Genomic DNA, 18544 nt, shown 5'->3' on the forward strand with positions numbered 1-18544 from the left:
ACGAACAATTTAGAGGAGGGAAAGTTTATTTTGGCTCATGGTTCTGAGGTCTCAGTCCATGGTGGGCCAACTCAATTGTTCTGGGCCCAAGGAGAGGCATGGTGGAAGGGCATGACGGAGGAACCAGGGTATCAAGATCCCCAAGGTCATGCCCCCAGTGACCTAAGTTCCTCCAGCAATGCCTCACCTGCCTCACCATTCAAATCAGGATGGACGGATTAGGTTACAGCTCTCAAAATCTAATCATTTTACATCTGAATATTCCTGCGTAAACACAGGAGCATATTTGGAAGACACCTCATATACAAACCATCGCATTTATCATAATCTAAATCATCTTTAAATGTTGTCATATCCCCCTCTTAATGAAGCTACCTCTGATATCCCTTCAGGGAGATGTACACTCTTTCACCTTCACCATCAGAACTCCGAGGGCTGCCATTGATGAAGCACTTACTATGTGCCTGACAAAACATCAGGCATTTTATATCTTCTATCTCATTTTAATAGTATAAATTATGAGCATACATAATAAAACTCTAATTTCTATAAGTGGTATCATGGTTTAGATATTAGATGTCCTGCAAAAGCTTATGTGTGAGGCAATGCAAGAAAGTATAGAGGTGAAATGACTGGGGTGAGAACTTTAACCTGATCATTGCATGAATATCCTCATAGGAATTAACTGAGTTATGCCTGTAGGCAGGTAGGTGTGGCTGGAGGAGGTGGGTCACTGGGGGCATGCCTTTGGGGTTTCTGTTTTTCCCTGGTGAGTGGAGTCTTTCTCTCTGCTTCCTGGTGTAATGTGCCGGTCCATTTTCTTCCTCCACACTCTTCTGCCATGATGTTGTGTCTCATGTTAATACCCATGGAATAGAGTTGGCCATCTATGGACTGAGACCTCTGAAACCATGAGCCCCCAAATAAACTTTTCTTACTCTAATTGTTCTTGTCAGTTCTTATGGTAACAGCAATGAAAAACCTGACAAAAACAGATGGGTTAATGATAATGGAAGAAATTGATTACTCTGTCCAGATCACAGATATAGTAAGTGATTAAGCCAATGCAGAGGAAATTGGACTGACTCCAAAATCTCATTATACTTCCATTAGGCCTTGAGATTGGATAGATGAGTGATTTTTAAACTCATTATTATTTGGCAAATAAAATCTTTCAAGGAAGTCAATGATTAAAATAGTTATAGAGGACCCACTCTAACCAAAACTGAGGCAAAGGTGGGGGAACTCTGAAGGGCACATGCATCTCAATACACCTGCTAGGATCCTCCTAATGCTTTGCAGCAACCCGTGATGCCTCCCTTTGAAAACTCCAGTGCTCTAAAAAAATTACTGCTTTAGCTCAACTTTGTTTTTCTAAGAGAAAATAAGATTTTTTTTTTTTCTGTGTGAGTGAGTGTTACATTTTGGGGCCTTAGAGCTTGCTCTTGAATCCCAATTACAGTACTTTTTATAATAAAAAATTACCCAACATTGAAATACTTAAACATCCACAGAACTGATTAACCAAAATAAGAGCAATGTCAAAGCAGTAGCCAAAGTACAATGCAAAGGACATCTGGACAAACTATTCAAATGGAGGCAGAGTCTTTGTGATGACTTATGGTTCAGCCACATTGATATGGTACATGGCCTTTTCTTCCCTTTACAATCTACCCTACCACTTCTCCAGTCTGCTTAGTGAATCTGTCTTTCTACTAAACTTCCTCACAGCTTCAGGATTCATCCATTTCCTCTTTCTCCTTTCGAGATCTATCCCCTACTTCTGGCTACTGTCTATACTGTAACCACATTTTGTCTCTGAATATTGCAGAACAGTCATCTCCACACATTGGCTTATGTGGTCTCCTCTGCCTGCAGTTTCCTTTCTTCCCTTCCTTCTTCACTTAGGTGTCAACATTGCTTTTTCTCTGTCACCTTCCATCCTACTGAACAAAATCACTTGGGCCTGTGTACTCGGGTAAAATCGTATGTGTAATAATTTCACAATATTTACTGTAGTGTAACATCATATTTATTTATCTATTTTTCGCTAGATCATATTCATTTATCTATTTCAGTTCTCTGCATTTCATAAACAAGGTGGTAAAAACTGATTTAAAGAAAAAACTCTTAGAGAGAGGGCTGTATCATACTGATTTCTCATATTCCCACTCCCCAGCACAGGTCTAGCTCTTACTAGTTTCTATAAAAATTTGTTTATGAAGGTCTAATCAAAATATCCTAAAATATACTTCTCTAGCGAGTGCCACCATGCCGTTAACATGGTTCAGTCTGAAAGTTCCCTATTTCTGTAAATTAAATGCGTGCCCTACTTTATTAGTCTAACTGATATGCACTTAGTTTAAGCTGGAACATGGTTGGATTCCTTTCTGTGCTGTGTGTAGCTGCAACTGAAGTTCTACACTCATGTACATGGCACTTTTTAAGGCTCGGTGTTTAAATAAGGCAGCACTAGAAGACCAAAATGATTGTAGCAACAGACTTCATCACAAACATAATCTCTGATTATATGAGACCATAGAAATCGAAGGCAATGGTCAAATCATTTGACTAAAGACCAATATAAAATGAGTGAGAGTTCAGAAGGAAAAGTATTCTATAAATAAAGAAAAATAAAATTGAAAGTACAAAATCCCCCATAAGAATACAATCCCTCAAATATAATATTGAAAACAGAAAACCACATTTTTGGTACATTTTTAAAGCAGAATGATAAAGTAAAAATGGCATGTCTACCCAACAGTTCTTTAGACTTTGTAACCTTAAAGTTAGGCTTCTCCTAACAGTTCTCTGCATTTCATAAACGAGGTGGTAAAAATTGATTTAAATAAAAAATTAAGGCCCTTTAGCTTTTAAAAAAAGTCAGAATTAAGATATATTTTAGCTGCTATGGCAGATAATGCTCAGGGCTCAGCATAACCCCTGGGGTATGTTTTTACATTTCTGTGTGCTTCCCCACCTGTCTTCAATGTGATCTCAACACCAGCTAGAGCTGCTGTTCTTCAGAAATCTGCCCTCTTGGGAGAGAGAGAGAATTAGCCAGCAAAAATAAAGCTATAGTACAGACAACATGAATTCATGCTTGTATGAAGACACAAATGGTGTGAATATCCTTGGTATATAATCAGAGATATGAAAAATTGTGCTCTATGTGTGTACTATGAATTGCAATGCCTTCTGCTGTCATGTATAACAAATTCGAATAAAAAATTAAAAAAAAAAAAAAAAACAACTCCAGGTAAGGGGCCAGAGTTATATTGGTGATTTTTATTTTTAGGTAGCTTGGTCAGTTACTTGAACTCAAGCTGTTTTTTTTCTCTTCTATATTTATCTAATTCATTTATTTAACCAATACTTGACAACTATGCTGTCCTTTGAAGGACTCATTGATCACAAGAAAGGTGTATCTAAATGTCTGTGTAAACACATTTACTATTACATGTACACATATTAAACAGTCACACATGGTACATACGTGTATTATCCAAAGGCTTTGATCTTCCTCAGAGGCTGTTCTGAATGTCAGCCACTCTGATATCTAGAACTTCAAAAGCCCATTGCTGGCATGGCTGAGAGCTATTCCTAAGATGAGAATTTGTGACCTGACTATGGTATGGGAACCAAACAGCCGTCAATCAGCTAGGGAAGAATTTTAGCTGTGTTTTGAGTATCTGCCTCCCAGAACAGCTTTGTTATTTTCTACATTTTGTTTATCAAGATTTTCATGTCTGATTTTGTTTTATATTGCTTAATTTTGTTTTTCGTTCAATGTTTTGAAAAGAAGTAACTGTAGGAAAGAGTTAACTGCTAGTATTGATAATAAAAGAAGAGAAAATGAAGGGGTCTAAAGGCATGATGGCTAGCGGACATGAAGGTCTAGACAGTTCCGGTCATTTTCTTTTCCATTTCGCATGCTACCTGCTATGGAATCAATAACATGAGTCCCATGTATTTGTGAGATGAAAATGAGAACAGTCTATGGAATGGGTATAGCACAGTGCACTCTGGAGGTAAAACGTATCATTACCCCAACAGAGTCTTCATTGAGGGTAAACTCAACTTCTGAGGCCATCAAGTTTGGCCAGGTAGAAGGATTTGAGGAAGAACTTCCAATCACACAGGACAGCAGGATCAAGGACTAGTTGATTAAAACATTGCTTCTGGGTTTAAAGAAGAGTAAGCACTTCTTTCTGGCCAAAGATATATAGAGCAGGTGTAGGAAGAGAGGGGACGAGGGGGAAGGGTGCCTATGAGAGAGAAAGGTTTTGAGCTGGTCTAGACAGCAAGGCTTCAGGGAGTACAGGTTAGAAGGAGAGAAGAAAGGCAGCAGGAGTGTGTCCAGGACAGGACCATGGCGTGGTGAAGGGGAGACCCGTGTTGCCAGGTTTGCCCAGGAACATTCAGCATTGGCCTTCAATGATAGGATGACATCTACGCAGAGGGTGAGTTTGTTGCTTCAGTACAATTAAAGGTGCAGAGGCAAGAGGGCTGCCGTGGAAGTTAGGAAAGGAAACAGAGGAAAGAAAGACGGGTCAGCCCCGTGCCAGGCACTGTCTTGCCTATTTTTTATGCAGAGTCTTTAATCCTAAAATATTGCAAGGAAGATATTATACCTATGTCTACAACTAAGGGAAATACATTTTAGAGAAAGGAAATGTATTGCTTCCCATTACCCAGCCAGGGTGGGATTCTAACCCAGGTCTGCTTTATTCCCCAACTCTTACTTCTTCCTCTTACAAATTGCAGCAGATAGAGTATTAAAAGAATGACAAGGAAACTAGAAAACTCTAGAATTCCCAAAGTCAATCTCCAGGTTCTTATGATTATAATCCGTTCAAGCACTAAGGGAATCATACACAACCCAAGTCCATTTTTAACTCATTTGCACTGCCAAGTAATGGCACAAACACCCACAGTTATATTATAAAGGGAAAGCCCGATACATTTCCTCTGAATTCTTGTTTTAGTTGATGTATTTTTTTTCCTTCCTCCTTCCTGAGTGCTTCTGTGTATTTAGAGTTCAGTTAGAAGTAGAAAGCAATTTTCAAGAAGCGTATGCATCTTTGTAGAGATTAATAGGGGGCAGAGGTGAAAGGGTTCCTCTTCAAAATGAATTTCCTACTCTATTACCAAGTCAGAAAATATAAGAGATGAATATTCTGGTGTGTTGCATCTAAATAAATAAATGGTCGTCATTATATTTCTTGGAAAAGGTAAACACTATTTAAAATTGATTTGTTTGGTTGATAGTAACTTTGAAATTATGATATTAGGTATTAACTAGATTGTGAGCTGCTAGGACTTCAGGTTTCACTGGGTTGACTCCTGTGGCCCAAGAGGAAGGATAAATTGATTTGTTAAACCTAGGAAGATTAAGTGGATATAAAGATCACAGTAGAGTGGGGAGAACAAGGTCAGTCAGGAGACACAAATGGCAAATTATTGAATTCTAGGGGAATTATAAATGTTTGGAGGCAAAAACATGATAATCCAGCCTCAGAAGAGAAGGGAGAAGATGAAAAAGTGATAAATTGGTTCCATAATGCAAAATATTCATCAGTAAGAAATACTCTCCTCCACTGGCTCTTTCTCAGTCATATAGTTCAAAGCCCCACAAGCCACCCCACTTCAGTCATCTTTCTACAGTCACCCTTCACCAATCATCTTTTAGATTTTTCCCCCAAATTTACCACCATCATCAATTATTTTAATTTTGAATTTGTTTACTTGCCACTTGTTCCTTTGTGAACTTTTAGCTTGTATTGAGAGGTTAGAAATCTCATCATCTTGTTTGACTCATCTCCAATCTCAAAGTTTTTAAATAATTAAGTAGATAGATAAATTTTCAATGATGATTCAATTATCAGTTAATATCAGCCCAAGTCAGTATATGCAAAGTACTAAAAGTGGGTACCACAATAAAGTATATAAATATATTTGTTAACTAAATAAATACCTTTCCAACTGATAAATATAAGTAGTCCTTAAGCTAAATTAAAATTATTGCTAAGTAAGGAAATATAGGAATTGGATTATTTGACTAAAATAAACAGGAAATGATTAATAGTTTATACTCCCTAATTTCTGTCTATAAATTATTTCAATAACATTATTCAAAAGCTGGTGAACTTCTATCTTTGGCCTTAACTGTATCCCTGCTTTAAATTACTTTTTAACAAACAGAGGGAAATACAAATTAGTTGCCTTTCCCTTCTTCTTCCTGATCTTCTTTCTGTACTTTTTATAAGAGCATAATAAACTGTAATTGGCTATTTTGCTTTTTGCACTGTAAACTTTATTGAAGCGCAAGCTTCATAAGGACAAGCCAAAATGCGTATTTCAGCAATTGTCACTGGTGTATCATGAGAATATCAATCCATGGCTGGCATAGGGTGGGTGCCCTCCAAAAGTTTAGTGAAATAATGTGTTAATTTTGGGAAGAAGGAGATATGAGGATGGTTTGGGGATCTTCCTGAATCCTCATATGAAAATAGAGGGAGCAAGTTGATAGATAGTAAAACCAAAGCCATTGAGAGATTTAAAGCAAAACGGCGGACAGATTATTTCCCACAAATATGAAAATAAAAGTGGGTGAGAGCAAATCACTAATAGCCTCAGCACCTTCAGGCTACTGGCGTCTGAGAGGAACCTGACCAGGGAGAATTCCCAACCCTCCCCACACATTCACAAATCATGGTGAGCCAATTTGAGAATAAAAGCTAACCTACCAGGACTCCCTCTCAGGTCAGGACCTGACAGTGAGGATAGACAGCTGGGAATAAAACTGAAATTGATCAGAAGAGCACCAGAGAAATAAAGCAAAGTCCAGAGAAAAAGTACATAGAAGAGAATAGAACCAGAACACCTCAGAAAGGTAGCCGTTAGGTATTAATCATAATCTTGAGGAGAAAGAGGGAGGAATTTTGTGAAATTAGAACTCCTATCTCAATGTAAATATGAACGAGAGATACATATTGAGATGAAATTGCATTCAATGTGACCATTAAAAAAAGAATACAGAACATGAGGACTGAACTAATAACCCTACAGGCACTGAAAGCATATTTGAATATGCTCAAGAAACAGAAAAAAAAAGAACCCTGACATGCATTGTTATTGTTTAGATGTGATGTACCCTGAGAGCTCATGAGTGAGACAATGCAAGAAAGTTTGGAGGAGAAACATTTGGTTGTAAGAATCTTAACCCAATCAGTGAATTAATTCCTGTTGGATTTAATTGAAGTGGTAGGGTGTGGCTGGAGGAGATGGGAATTAAGGCGTGGCTATGGAGTATATATATGTATTTTTAAAAAATTTTATTTATTCTTTTACATGAGTTCTCTTATTATTATTATTATTATTGTATTACAATTATTAATACACCTTTACACCACAATTTATCATATCTCTGTATATAAGATATGTTTACACCAAATTCAGATCTTCGTACATGTATTTTGTATATATTTTGTATCTGGAGAGTGGAGTCTCTCTCTGTTTGATTACCATGATGTGATTTGCTTCCCTGCACCACACTCTGCCGCCATGATGTTCAGCCTCACCTTGAGCCCCAAGGAATGGAGACAATCTTCTATGGAATAAGATCTTTGAAACCGTGAGCCCTCAAATAAATTTTTCCTCTTCTATAGTTGTTCTGGTCATATCCTTTAGTCACAGCAGTGAAAAAGTTGACTAGAACACATATTGTTGCAAAATGAGCTGGGAAATGTTAAGGAAGCAATTCAAATTGCTAAAACACATCAAATCCTCCTCATCAGAAAAACTCAGAAATAGGGTGGCAAAACTCAAATAAGAATTAGAAACAAAAGCAAGATATTTTAGAAATGAAAGCTAAACTAGAAGGAACACAAGATCGAGCAAACATAAGTCATATCAATATAAGCTGAAGATAAAACAAGTAATTTTCTTTTAAATTAAAAAATATGGAAAGGATTTGAGAGAAGTCATAAATGCTCAAAATAGACAAAGAAATTTGGCCCATAATTATCTGAGAATCTCAGCCCAAAATAAACACCACCAAGCCATATGTTTGAAAATTTTTTGCACTTTAAATTATTATTAGACTTTTCAACAGACATATTTTATGATGAAAGAAAATGGGTGAACATATTTTAGACCCTTAAAGGAAGAAACTGTGAACCATGGAGGTTACATTCAACAAAAGTCACTCTTACAGATGAAAGGGCCAATTTGTTATCAATATTCAATAACTTGAATACTATTCCTACAAGCTTTTCTATAAAAATCTACTACAGAATTAGATTTGGATTGCACTGATATAAAAACTAATGGTGGACATAAGCATATAGCTGTTTTAATAACTAAAATAATGAGAATTCAAAAAGATGACATCGCAGGTAATGAATAAAATGTCTGAAGACAGATTATGAAGCAACTGCAAAAATTTGGGCCAAAAGAAGATGGTGTATGCAAAAATAATTTAACTGCTTTTAGGATTCATAACTGGTATTTTAGTATTAATATATATGAGATTTATTTATGTAATGTAGAACAAATAAAAATATTAATTTTGTGATAGTTAATTATGTCATTTTCTATGTCAATCATCCTTATCCAGATTTGGGCTTGAAACATCATTTAGTATCAAAACAAAAAGAATCGTGTGTGAGTGACTGATTTCAAATCTGAGGCAAAATAGACCAGGCACATGTTAGCCTACCGGAGCAAGGTCCTTATCCAAGATTGCAAAGGTTATGTCCAAAGAATTGAAGAGCCAACTTAGGAGAATCACACTGGCCAAAGATGGCACAGTTAGAACTTCAATAAAGATTAAGAAATGTGCTGACTTAAAACCCCTAAAATATGAATACATTCATCAATTTATAAGATTAAAGAGGGAAAGTAATTGGCCACATTTAATAATAATAGGAAACAAATGCATAATCTTGAAAACTAGGTGATTAAAAGGAAAGAATACAGCACTTATCCAGCATTTCTTTACAAAATGTAAACTGTATAGCAAACTATTAGACAAAGGAAAACATTTCTTTATGGAATTATCTCACATAATAAATGAAAATAAAAAGGTAGAATTAGGATCTCACCATTTGGCAAGCTCCATCAGTACCCATCAAACACCAATGGCTGCAAACATCACAGAAGAACAAGAGCAAAATATCATGCAGCTCCTGGTCAAAGGACAGGACACCACTTATAGCCTTGACAAAGAGAGAGCATCTGAGTCTGACCTGAGTCTCTGCATCTAGCTGCCAATCTGAGGCTAAACACAAGAGTGTTGAACTGCAGTCCAAATTTGCAGTCATCAGAATGTGATACTATTGATTAGATGGCCTGGGTTTTGCAAAAAGTAAAAAGCAAGAAACAGAACACAATGGAGGGCCATCCTATTTGTTAAAAGCAAATTAAAATACATGTTAAAATTAGGCAAGTCTAGGGAAGGACACGGAGATAAAGCCCTTGAGTAACGCTAGGATCTAATTACTATTTAAGTTACTTTTAGAGGAATGGGGCTTGGATTGTGATGAGGAACACCTGCAGCCTTCTGATGTCACTTTTGTTGTGATACTGCATGAGCACTGTTGTTGTCAACTCACTTTCTTAAGTGCATTCCACATCTTGTGACATCAACAAAGGCTCGAGACATTTCAGCATGAATGCTCACTCCTCCATTTAATGCAGAGATATTTTTCACCAGCAAAATTTTTAATGAGCAGCAACTAAACCCTGGATCTGGTCTTCAGTACTTTTATTAAAAAGAAGAGGAAAAATGTTTTTAACACACGGGGGACATAAAAACATAGTTATAAGGAGAGAAGCTTTTTCATGTTTCACACGAGCTTAAGTACATCAATGTATTTCCTAACTCTCAACACAGGACCTCTGGACTCAAAATACCATGGGTGAAGATCTATGAGTTTGTATTATGCATTAAAAGTAAAGGCAAGATGAATTTGTGCCTGATAAAGGTGAACAATCCCTTAGTTGGCCTTAATTAAATGATGACTCTCTCCGTTTCTTTTTTGTTTTGTTTTGCATTTGGATAATATTAGATAATGTAAAGTGTACGCTTGTTTTTTTCATTTTCTTTCTTTCTACTCTTTCTTTCTTCTCTTTCCTCCTCTTCTCCTTTTTCTTCTATAAAATGCATTTAAGTAAAGAAGATGTAAAGGCAAATCAATTTTGCTCATCAACTAATAATATTTGGAATCATCTATATGTCTACGCCTTGCTATCATTATGTATCATTAGCAGTTATGCTACTGTCCTACATGGTATGTCCACTTCACAGATATGAAGAACAACTCCATTGGTTGGGGTTTTCCTATATACTCCCCCAAAGTAAAGGGTGGTGTTGAGGTTTTAGCCAAAACTTCTGCCTTGAAATCCCATATTAATTCATTCCAACAGATCCCCAGGGGATAGTTCCCACCATCCCTGTCTTGAGTTTACACCAGATGTCACCATCTTAAAAATTCTAGATCCCATTACAGTGCTTTAGGAAAGGTGAGCTCTTTTCTCCTAATCAGCTATTTCTCAAGAGAAGAGATTGGCTCTTAAAAAGTGAGCACTTTCCCCTAGAGTTAGTTTCCTGAAGATGAATCCTTGAGTTTCAGACTTCATTGAGATAGCAATAACTTCCGGACACCACTATTCTTCTATGGCAATGTTCAACTCAGTTGTTAAACTGTAGGAAATTACATATTTTGGGGCAAGTGCAAGAAAGAAGGCTGTAAAAGGAGGAGGTGAGAAATAAGTAAATAAGCCTCATTCTCCCACTGTTTTTCCTCAATATGAAAAAACAAATGTCAGTTTGTTAAGCACAAAATTTATGCTACTAGGCTCATTTGGCACCTCAACACCACCCTTTACTTTTGGGGAGTATGTTGGAAAAATCCCAACCAATGGAAAATCCCAACCTTTGCTGGGGAACAGGCAGGGTTAAACTCTACACAGGGAGAGCTTTTGCCTTCACCTGGTGCTTAGGACAAATGAACAATCAACTATGCAAATACCACAAGCAAGGGGAACTATTTATCTGCACATATGCTGATTGCTCAAGTATTTACTAGGACAGGGAGGCACCAGCAGGCTAATTGGATATTGTTGAGGCACATTTGATGTCTGGGATAATTTTAATAATCCCATTTCCAAACCTCTTGCTCTTTTCTTTTAAATAACTTTTATTCCTTTTTATATACCCAGAAAATCTAAGTTCTCAAGATACAGACTTAAGTAGCATGAGGGGCAAAGGAGGAGGAAACGGAAGGGAGGATGCAGAGAAGAAACAGAAGCCTGGGCTGCACACGTCTGGCACAGGCAGCTCACGGCAAACGTGGGCTTGTGCGCAGTTTTCCCTTAGAATATTTAAGGGCTGAAATTCACAACTGACCCACTCCTTAAAATTCTAAATTGCTCTGAATCAATATCAGAAGCAGGCAGAGCACATTTCCTTGGACCGTCTCTCCAATTCTCATCCCAGTTCCCATCCACCCTTCTTTCTACTCAATTCATAGTTCAGTTATGAGCATTCATTTAGTGGATCACTTTGGGACTCAAAAATTCACATGAGAAGGAAATTCTTGGTCTGCGAGGCTTTTTATCCTCTTCTCAATAAGTGAATGTAACTTGCTTAAGAGATCTTTTTGAAAATAACGTTGAAAGTAAGAGGTTTGCAATGTAAAACTAGAAATGCTGAGGTTTGAGTTCGTGTACGACAGCTCCTTTGTTTCCACAAGCTCTGGTGTATGTGTGTGCGTGTGTGTACGTGTGTGTGCATGTTATTGTGATATTTGTGGAAGGTGGAGTTTGCTCCACTTCTGCCAAGTGACCGTGTTCCCTGGAGGACTCCAAGGTGCTTCTCACCCCTCTTCCTCTACATGTGCTACAAGAATACGGTGGATCGTCCCATTCCTTGGTCAGAAAGTTTCCTTAGGAGCTGAATGTTCTCAGTGGGAATTTCCAAATTCTCGTAGTAATCTAATTCACAATAGGCCAAACACTTCAGGTGTTTCTAGGTAATTGTTAAACATGAAGGCAAATCCATGGGGTGTTTTGGAAAGAAATTCATTAAAATTTAAAAGTTCAAAGCTGAAAAGTTGATTGACTTTTAAGAAAAGTCAAATGAAAAGGTGACAAAAACTCAAATGAACAGTTTTTCTTGCCAAAGTGGTTAGTCACGGAAAGAAGGCTCTCAATCAGCCTTAGGAGAAAGTTGGAAGACATATATTTTGGTTCACTTTACAACTAATAATTTTAAATGCTATGTGAATGTTATGAAAATTGTAATCATAGAGATGCCCAGGGTACTCAACTGTGAAAACTCTTACAAGACTTGGAAACCAGCAAATCTAGATTGGCTTCTTATGTTATTCATGCCCCATGAAAAGCACAGGGGAAAAAAAACCCTCAGAATCAATAAGAACCTTCCTGTGTGACCATTACTTGGGCACATCATAAAAATTTAGCATTAGGAAGAATGAAACATCCAATATTAGAGTGTAGAAAGTGATGGGGATGGTTGGTGAATAGCTCGCCAGGGTATGTGACTCAATGAAATGACAAAATGACCAAAACATTAATTTTAATTCTGAAGTGAAATGAGCCTTATTCATTCTATGGATCCCAAGTGATTGGTTGAAAAATAAAAACTAATAAGAGACAGCATATCCAATGTCCCTGAAGTAGGGACAAATTCACCAAAAATGGTATCATTTCATAGATATTTTTGAATGAGAATAAAGTGGTCTCAATCTTTTATATATATGAAAGGTTTTATTTGGATCAGAGTGTAAAAACAGCTAAAGTCATCTGTTGCCACATTTGGAATAAGAAGTGCTCTGAGCTAATGACCATAGACATTTGATCCACTGGGTGGCCCTGGGCTGGGCCTTCCACTGAGACTTCTTTCAGGGGTGTGTTGACGATGTGACCTGTATATATATGATACCAGTTTGTCACAAGTGGCTTCAAGATCTAGAGGGTCTTTCTAATGTTATCTGGGGATTTTGATTCAAGTCAAATGTGGAGAAGAATTTCAGTTATGAGTGAACATAATGATACCTCTCTGCATCCTAGAATTTAGAGACTCTTGGGCCCATAAGTTCAGAGCTGGTGCTGCCTGTGACACAGGTGTGCTAGTTTTACTCCTGTGCTCCAATCTGTGGTCGATTAATGAATACCGGAATAATGATAAGATGAGTGAAATGATCCGGGAAAGCAATAAAACTATCAAAGCCATTGGTTATTAGCAATGCTTCTAAAGAGAAGCAGTAAACATAGACTTGTATGAGACAATCTTTCATTATTCAAATGAGCCCTGTGAACTACAATGCCCTGGTTGTTTCTAGGAATTATCAGGAATTCTGAAGATGGTTGTAGCTATTGATGTTAACAAGTGATGCTATCAGCAAAATTTGCTGTAGGAGTCTGCTAAAATACATGTCTTCAAAATTCTTTCACTTCCATAATTCCTGGAATCATGTGGAAAACTTGCATTTTGTCTGTAAATACGTGACTGGTTGCAGAAGATCATGTATTTCGGCAGCTACTGGGGAGAAGAGATAAAATTCTGCTTATAATAGTTGACATGCATCTTTCTGAAAGCCAACATTCCACAAATGGAAAGTGGAGCCCTTCCTTCATCAAGGGGTTCCATGTCTCTCTGTCTTAGGTTGACATCTCTGTTTTTCCTTTCTCTTGTTATTCCTAGAATGCAGTCCCAACAGTACCAGCAGCAGCGTCGAAAATTTGCAGCTGTCTTCTTGGCATTCATTTTCATTTTGGCCGCTGTGGACACTGCTGAGGCAGGGAAGAAGGAGAAACCAGGTAAGCAGCAGAGTTAGGATGGGATGCTTCATCGGTTAATAGCCATCAAACCCAGCTCCCTGCCTTTGTTTCCAACTCCCTTGCCTTTAATCCCTCCTCCCCCCCTTTTTTTCTTTCTTTCTTCTAATTATTTAGAAGCAGCAGAGACATCTCCCTTATTTTTTCCCCACTGTAGGTTCTGGAATATGATCATATTAGGGGGTCCCTGTATAGAACATTGACTATTAATCAGGTGCTTCTGTAAAAGAAGAGATTCTCATAATGAAGCCTAAAGAATGTGAGGAGACACTGTGTTAGAAGTAACAGCTCTTAGTAATTTACTTATGTCATCTCTCTTCCCCAAATAATGTCACACAAGGATGTTTGTTTCAATCTTAAATTTACAAAGAAGAAAACTGAAGCCCATGTAGCACTTTCCCTGTGTCACTCCCAGAGTCAGAGAAGGCTGTGGAGTGGGGAGTCTGCCTATGTCTGTGTTATGTCTGCTGTGTCTGTTATTCCATCCATAAAGCAGAAAGGGGCGTCCACCTGCAGTGAAATAGATGATCTAATAACTGTTGGTTTTAATTGAATGTTTTCTCTTTCGGCCTAATTTTTTCTGAACATCTAATTTTTTAAAATACTTTTTAGTTATATTTGGGACACAATACCTGTATTTTATTTGTTTATTTTTTATGTGGTGCTGAGGATCAAACCCAGCGCCTCGCATGTGCTAGGCGAGCGCTCTACAGCTGAGCCACAACCCCAGCCCTTGAACATCTGATTTTTTTTAATAGAAATATTTGCTTCTAGAAAGAGATGTCAGTAAATCACTTAGTCTCTAACACATATAGGGGTTAAACTAGTAGTAGTTCTAGCTCTTCTTTCAGTTTTCTTTCTCTCTTTGCTTGATTACTCATTGATTCGATCAGGTGACTGACATCTGTCACATTCCTCCTGTTTACTGGACAGAAGATAGAGGTAAACTGGTCTCTACAGTTAAGGCTCTCAGGATGAACCTAGTTATATCTAGGAGATAAACAGTTTTCTGAATGTTGATTATTTTTGGTTCTTTACTTCCAGAAAAAAAAGTGAAGAAGTCTGACTGTGGAGAATGGCAGTGGAGCGTGTGTGTGCCCACCAGCGGGGATTGCGGGCTGGGCACCCGGGAGGGCACCCGCACTGGAGCCGAGTGCAAGCAGACCATGAAGACCCAGAGATGTAAGATCCCCTGCAACTGGAAAAAGCAATTTGGAGGTAAGACTCTTTCTACTGTGCTACTGCTTTAGTCTATTCTGAGATAATTCTGGTGTATTTCCATCAAATGTCTTTTTGAGTTTGGGTGCTATTTCTTTCTAAAAATGTTTATTTTATCAGCTGCAAGATGACCAAACATCTTGTCTAACCCTAGGATTTCTCAGCTTCTGTACCAGTGAGACACTCTGGACCAGGTGATCTCTTGTTGTTTTATGCAGGATATGTCCTGTGCTTACTGGTTTCCAGTGACACTTCCCCCCCAACAGATGAGTAAACAAAAAATATCTCCAGGTATTAATGGTCAAATTTGAACTAACTTCTTTTTGAAGTTCCCTCTTTCAAGTTCCTTTAATTTTCTTTCCCCATTTTATTAACTTCCTTTTCCTTGTGTCTCTCTGTTACACTTAAGCCCTCTCTCTTTGAATTCCTCTCCTCCCTTCACATAAGTTTATAGATTGACTTATTGATCAAACAGGGGCTGGTCATGGCCAATTTTTATAGATTTTTTTTTCCCTCTCACTGACTGCTCAGCCTCATGTGGATCTGATCTGTATATCTGAGGCAGATTCTCTCAACACTTTCAACTTCAACCCAGTATTGAATCCCAGGTGCTTTGTCTTTTGTGGCCATTGTGGGACCTAATACCCCCAATGTAATACCTGTGTGATGGAGAAATGCAATGTACACTGGTGCCGCAGTCTGGCTGGGCACAAAAATCACTCACCTGCAAGCTTCAAAGGTTCCCCGTATGGGCCACCAAATGCCGCAGTCTGGCTGGGCACAAAATAACCTAGCCACCACAAAAACTTGTAGATTCCAACAGCAACTCTTTATTCCCGAACTCTCACTGCCACTCTACATGCACGTTCTGGGAAAATACACTCCCTCCACCGTTCTCTGCTTACTAATTACTCTCAGAACCCCAGAGAACTCAACCGGAACTCAAGGAGCATGCGCCTGAGGCAGCAGGATACGCCCTATTCCCAGCAGGATCCACCCTAAACCCGGAGCTACCCTAATCCAGCAGGATCCACCCTAAACCTGGAGCCACCCTAATCCCTGAGCAGGGTCACCTTTCAACCAAAAATGCCATTCCTACTTGGCTATGGCTCTCAGCACACTGGTCTATTGGCAAGTTGAAGAAGGCCAATGCATGTTTCTTTCTCTCTGTAACCTTTGGGGTACATTTTTTCCAAGTTCTGGGGACTGAACTCAGGGCCTGACACATGCTAGGTAAACACTGTACACTACACTGTACACTACATCCCAAGTCCTTGGGGTACATTTTTGAATGATGAGGAGCTCAGTAGAGGCACACTGGGCTCTGGTTCAGATACATTTTAGTTTTGCCTATGGGAACCTTAAAATTCCATCTATGAAAAGTTTAACATCTTTAAGGATATATTTATCAAAACAGAAAAAATATGAAGAAAGTACTAGTAAAAAAGTGAGCAAAACACATTAGCAGACATTTTAGCAAAGATAATACATAGGTGGCCAATAAGCATCTGAAAAGATATTTGACTGTTTTTCTCAGGGAACTGGGGATTGAAACCACAATGAAATATCACTGTACACATGTCAGAGTGGCTACACAGAGCAGCTACACAGACAAACATAGTGGTAAAAATACTAAATGCTCGTGAGGGTGCAGAGAAACTAGATCACTCGTAGTGCTAGAGGAAATACAAAATTATACAACTGCACTTGAAAGAATTGTGATGCTTTTCTCTTAAAAAATTAAACATGGATTTACCATGCAATTTATCAGTTTCCTGGTCATTATCCCAGAAAAATGAAAACTTCTCTTTCTACTAAAATATGAAAGTGTATAGTACTTTTATTTGTAATAGCTAAAAAAGTAGAGGAAAAAAATAAACAGATATCTTTCAACTGGTGAATGATTGACCTAAATGTGGTATAACCATACCATGGAAGGCTAGTCAGCAATAATAAATGCAGTCTATTGACACATAGAACTTTGGTGGATTTCCAAGAAATTATGCTAAGTAAAAACAAGACGATTTGAAAAGGTCAGAGACTGTATAATTTCACTTACATAGCATTCCTAAGATGACAGAATTAAAGAGTTGGAGAAAAGATTGGTGGCCGGGCATTTAGAAGTTAGAAGACTATGTCTATAGATGATGATGCACAGGACCTCTGCATTAGGAGCTGCTCATGGCATTGGTAGTGATGTGCATTGACATGACATACAGATTTAAATAGACACACAGAACTTATTCTGTGGCAGGTTTTGTGGTGGTGCTACCAGGCTAGAGTTATGCAAAATACCATGTTGGAACAAACTGGGCGAAGAACATATGGAATTTCTTTGTATTACTTCTAACGACATCGGATAATCTATAATTATCCCAATACAAAAAATTAAAAACAGAAGTCTACCGTCATTACCATGGCACCAAAACAGAATCTCTCAAGGGTTTGTGTCTTATTTGACTCTGCTTTAGCCGAGTGCAAGTACCAGTTCCAGGCCTGGGGAGAATGTGACCTGAATACGGCCTTGAAGACTAGAACTGGCAGTTTGAAGCGCGCCCTGCACAATGCTGACTGCCAGAAGACAGTCACCATCTCCAAGCCCTGTGGCAAGCTGACCAAGCCTAAACCTCAAGGTAGGTCCCTGTCCTTCTTCCACAACTTGAGTATTTTAATGGACTCAGGCACAATCTCCAAATGCGGGATCCTGAATTTTCTAGAAGGAAATCTTAGCCAGCCACTTAAGAAAGTGATTGAAAAAGTTCCAAATACCGAGCAGTGCAGGCAGCCAGAGAGTTCAAGTTGATGTCTTCTGCATAGCTGACAGGGAGGCAGAGAGGGGAGAGTAAAAGGTGTCAGTTGTCAGTTAAGCTGTCAGATGTGTATTCAAGATAGGTGGACATACATTCCAAACTCTAAAACAGCAGAACTAGGTCCTGAGGAGACAAACTTAGGGGGTTCACAAGGCAGATTTTAAATCAGACCTCTCTGACATTATCTGCAATGGGGTTTTCACAAAATCCAATATGGCCAGTGTCCTTACAAGAAGAGGGACTAGGACACAGACACACACAGGGGTACCATGTGAAGACACAGGGAGAGGACAGCCATCTACCAGCCAAGGAGAGAATCTTCAGAAGAAATCAGACCAGTCAGACACTTGGATCTCAGATTTCCAGCCTCCAGAACTCTGAGAAAGCAAATCTCTATTGTTTAAGCCAATAATTCTGTGGTACTTTAATTACAGAAGCCTCAGCTAACCAATGCACTAAGTCTCAGTGAGCTCTAAATTAAAATATCCTCTTGGATTCTACTCCTATTTGAGCCCTAAAATAATCTTCCCCCAATTCATAATACCAGAAAAATTAAACAGAGAAATTCAGAATAATGACCATATGATGAATAAAAACAGGAAAGAGTAAATCCCCAAGAAGCGGAGGAGGAATGGCTAGTTGGTACCTGA

General features: G+C 38.3%; 1 protein-coding gene across 4 annotated transcripts in view; it reads left to right on the forward strand.

Annotated features, from left to right (window-relative positions):
* Ptn (pleiotrophin) overlaps positions 1 to 18544 on the forward strand; it is a 98213-nt gene that overhangs the window by 60721 nt on the left and 18948 nt on the right. For 3 of the 4 annotated variants that reach the window (XR_003585057.2, XM_027952168.2, XM_027952169.2), the window contains exons 1-3: positions 13659 to 13848; positions 14911 to 15084; positions 17556 to 17717. Coding sequence is in view for 3 of the 4 variants with exons in the window: in XM_027952168.2 (XP_027807969.2) it covers positions 13677 to 13848; positions 14911 to 15084; positions 17556 to 17717 (508 nt within the window). In the remaining variant the exon portion in view is untranslated. Of the gene's footprint in view, positions 1 to 13658; positions 13849 to 14910; positions 15085 to 17555; positions 17718 to 18544 lie in introns of those variants that run through there. The other variant, XM_027952170.3, reaches the window with a different exon arrangement.

The sequence above is a fragment of the Marmota flaviventris genome, chromosome 1 (genome assembly GCF_047511675.1).
Source record: "Marmota flaviventris isolate mMarFla1 chromosome 1, mMarFla1.hap1, whole genome shotgun sequence".
In the NCBI taxonomy this organism is placed as follows: domain Eukaryota; kingdom Metazoa; phylum Chordata; class Mammalia; order Rodentia; family Sciuridae; genus Marmota; species Marmota flaviventris.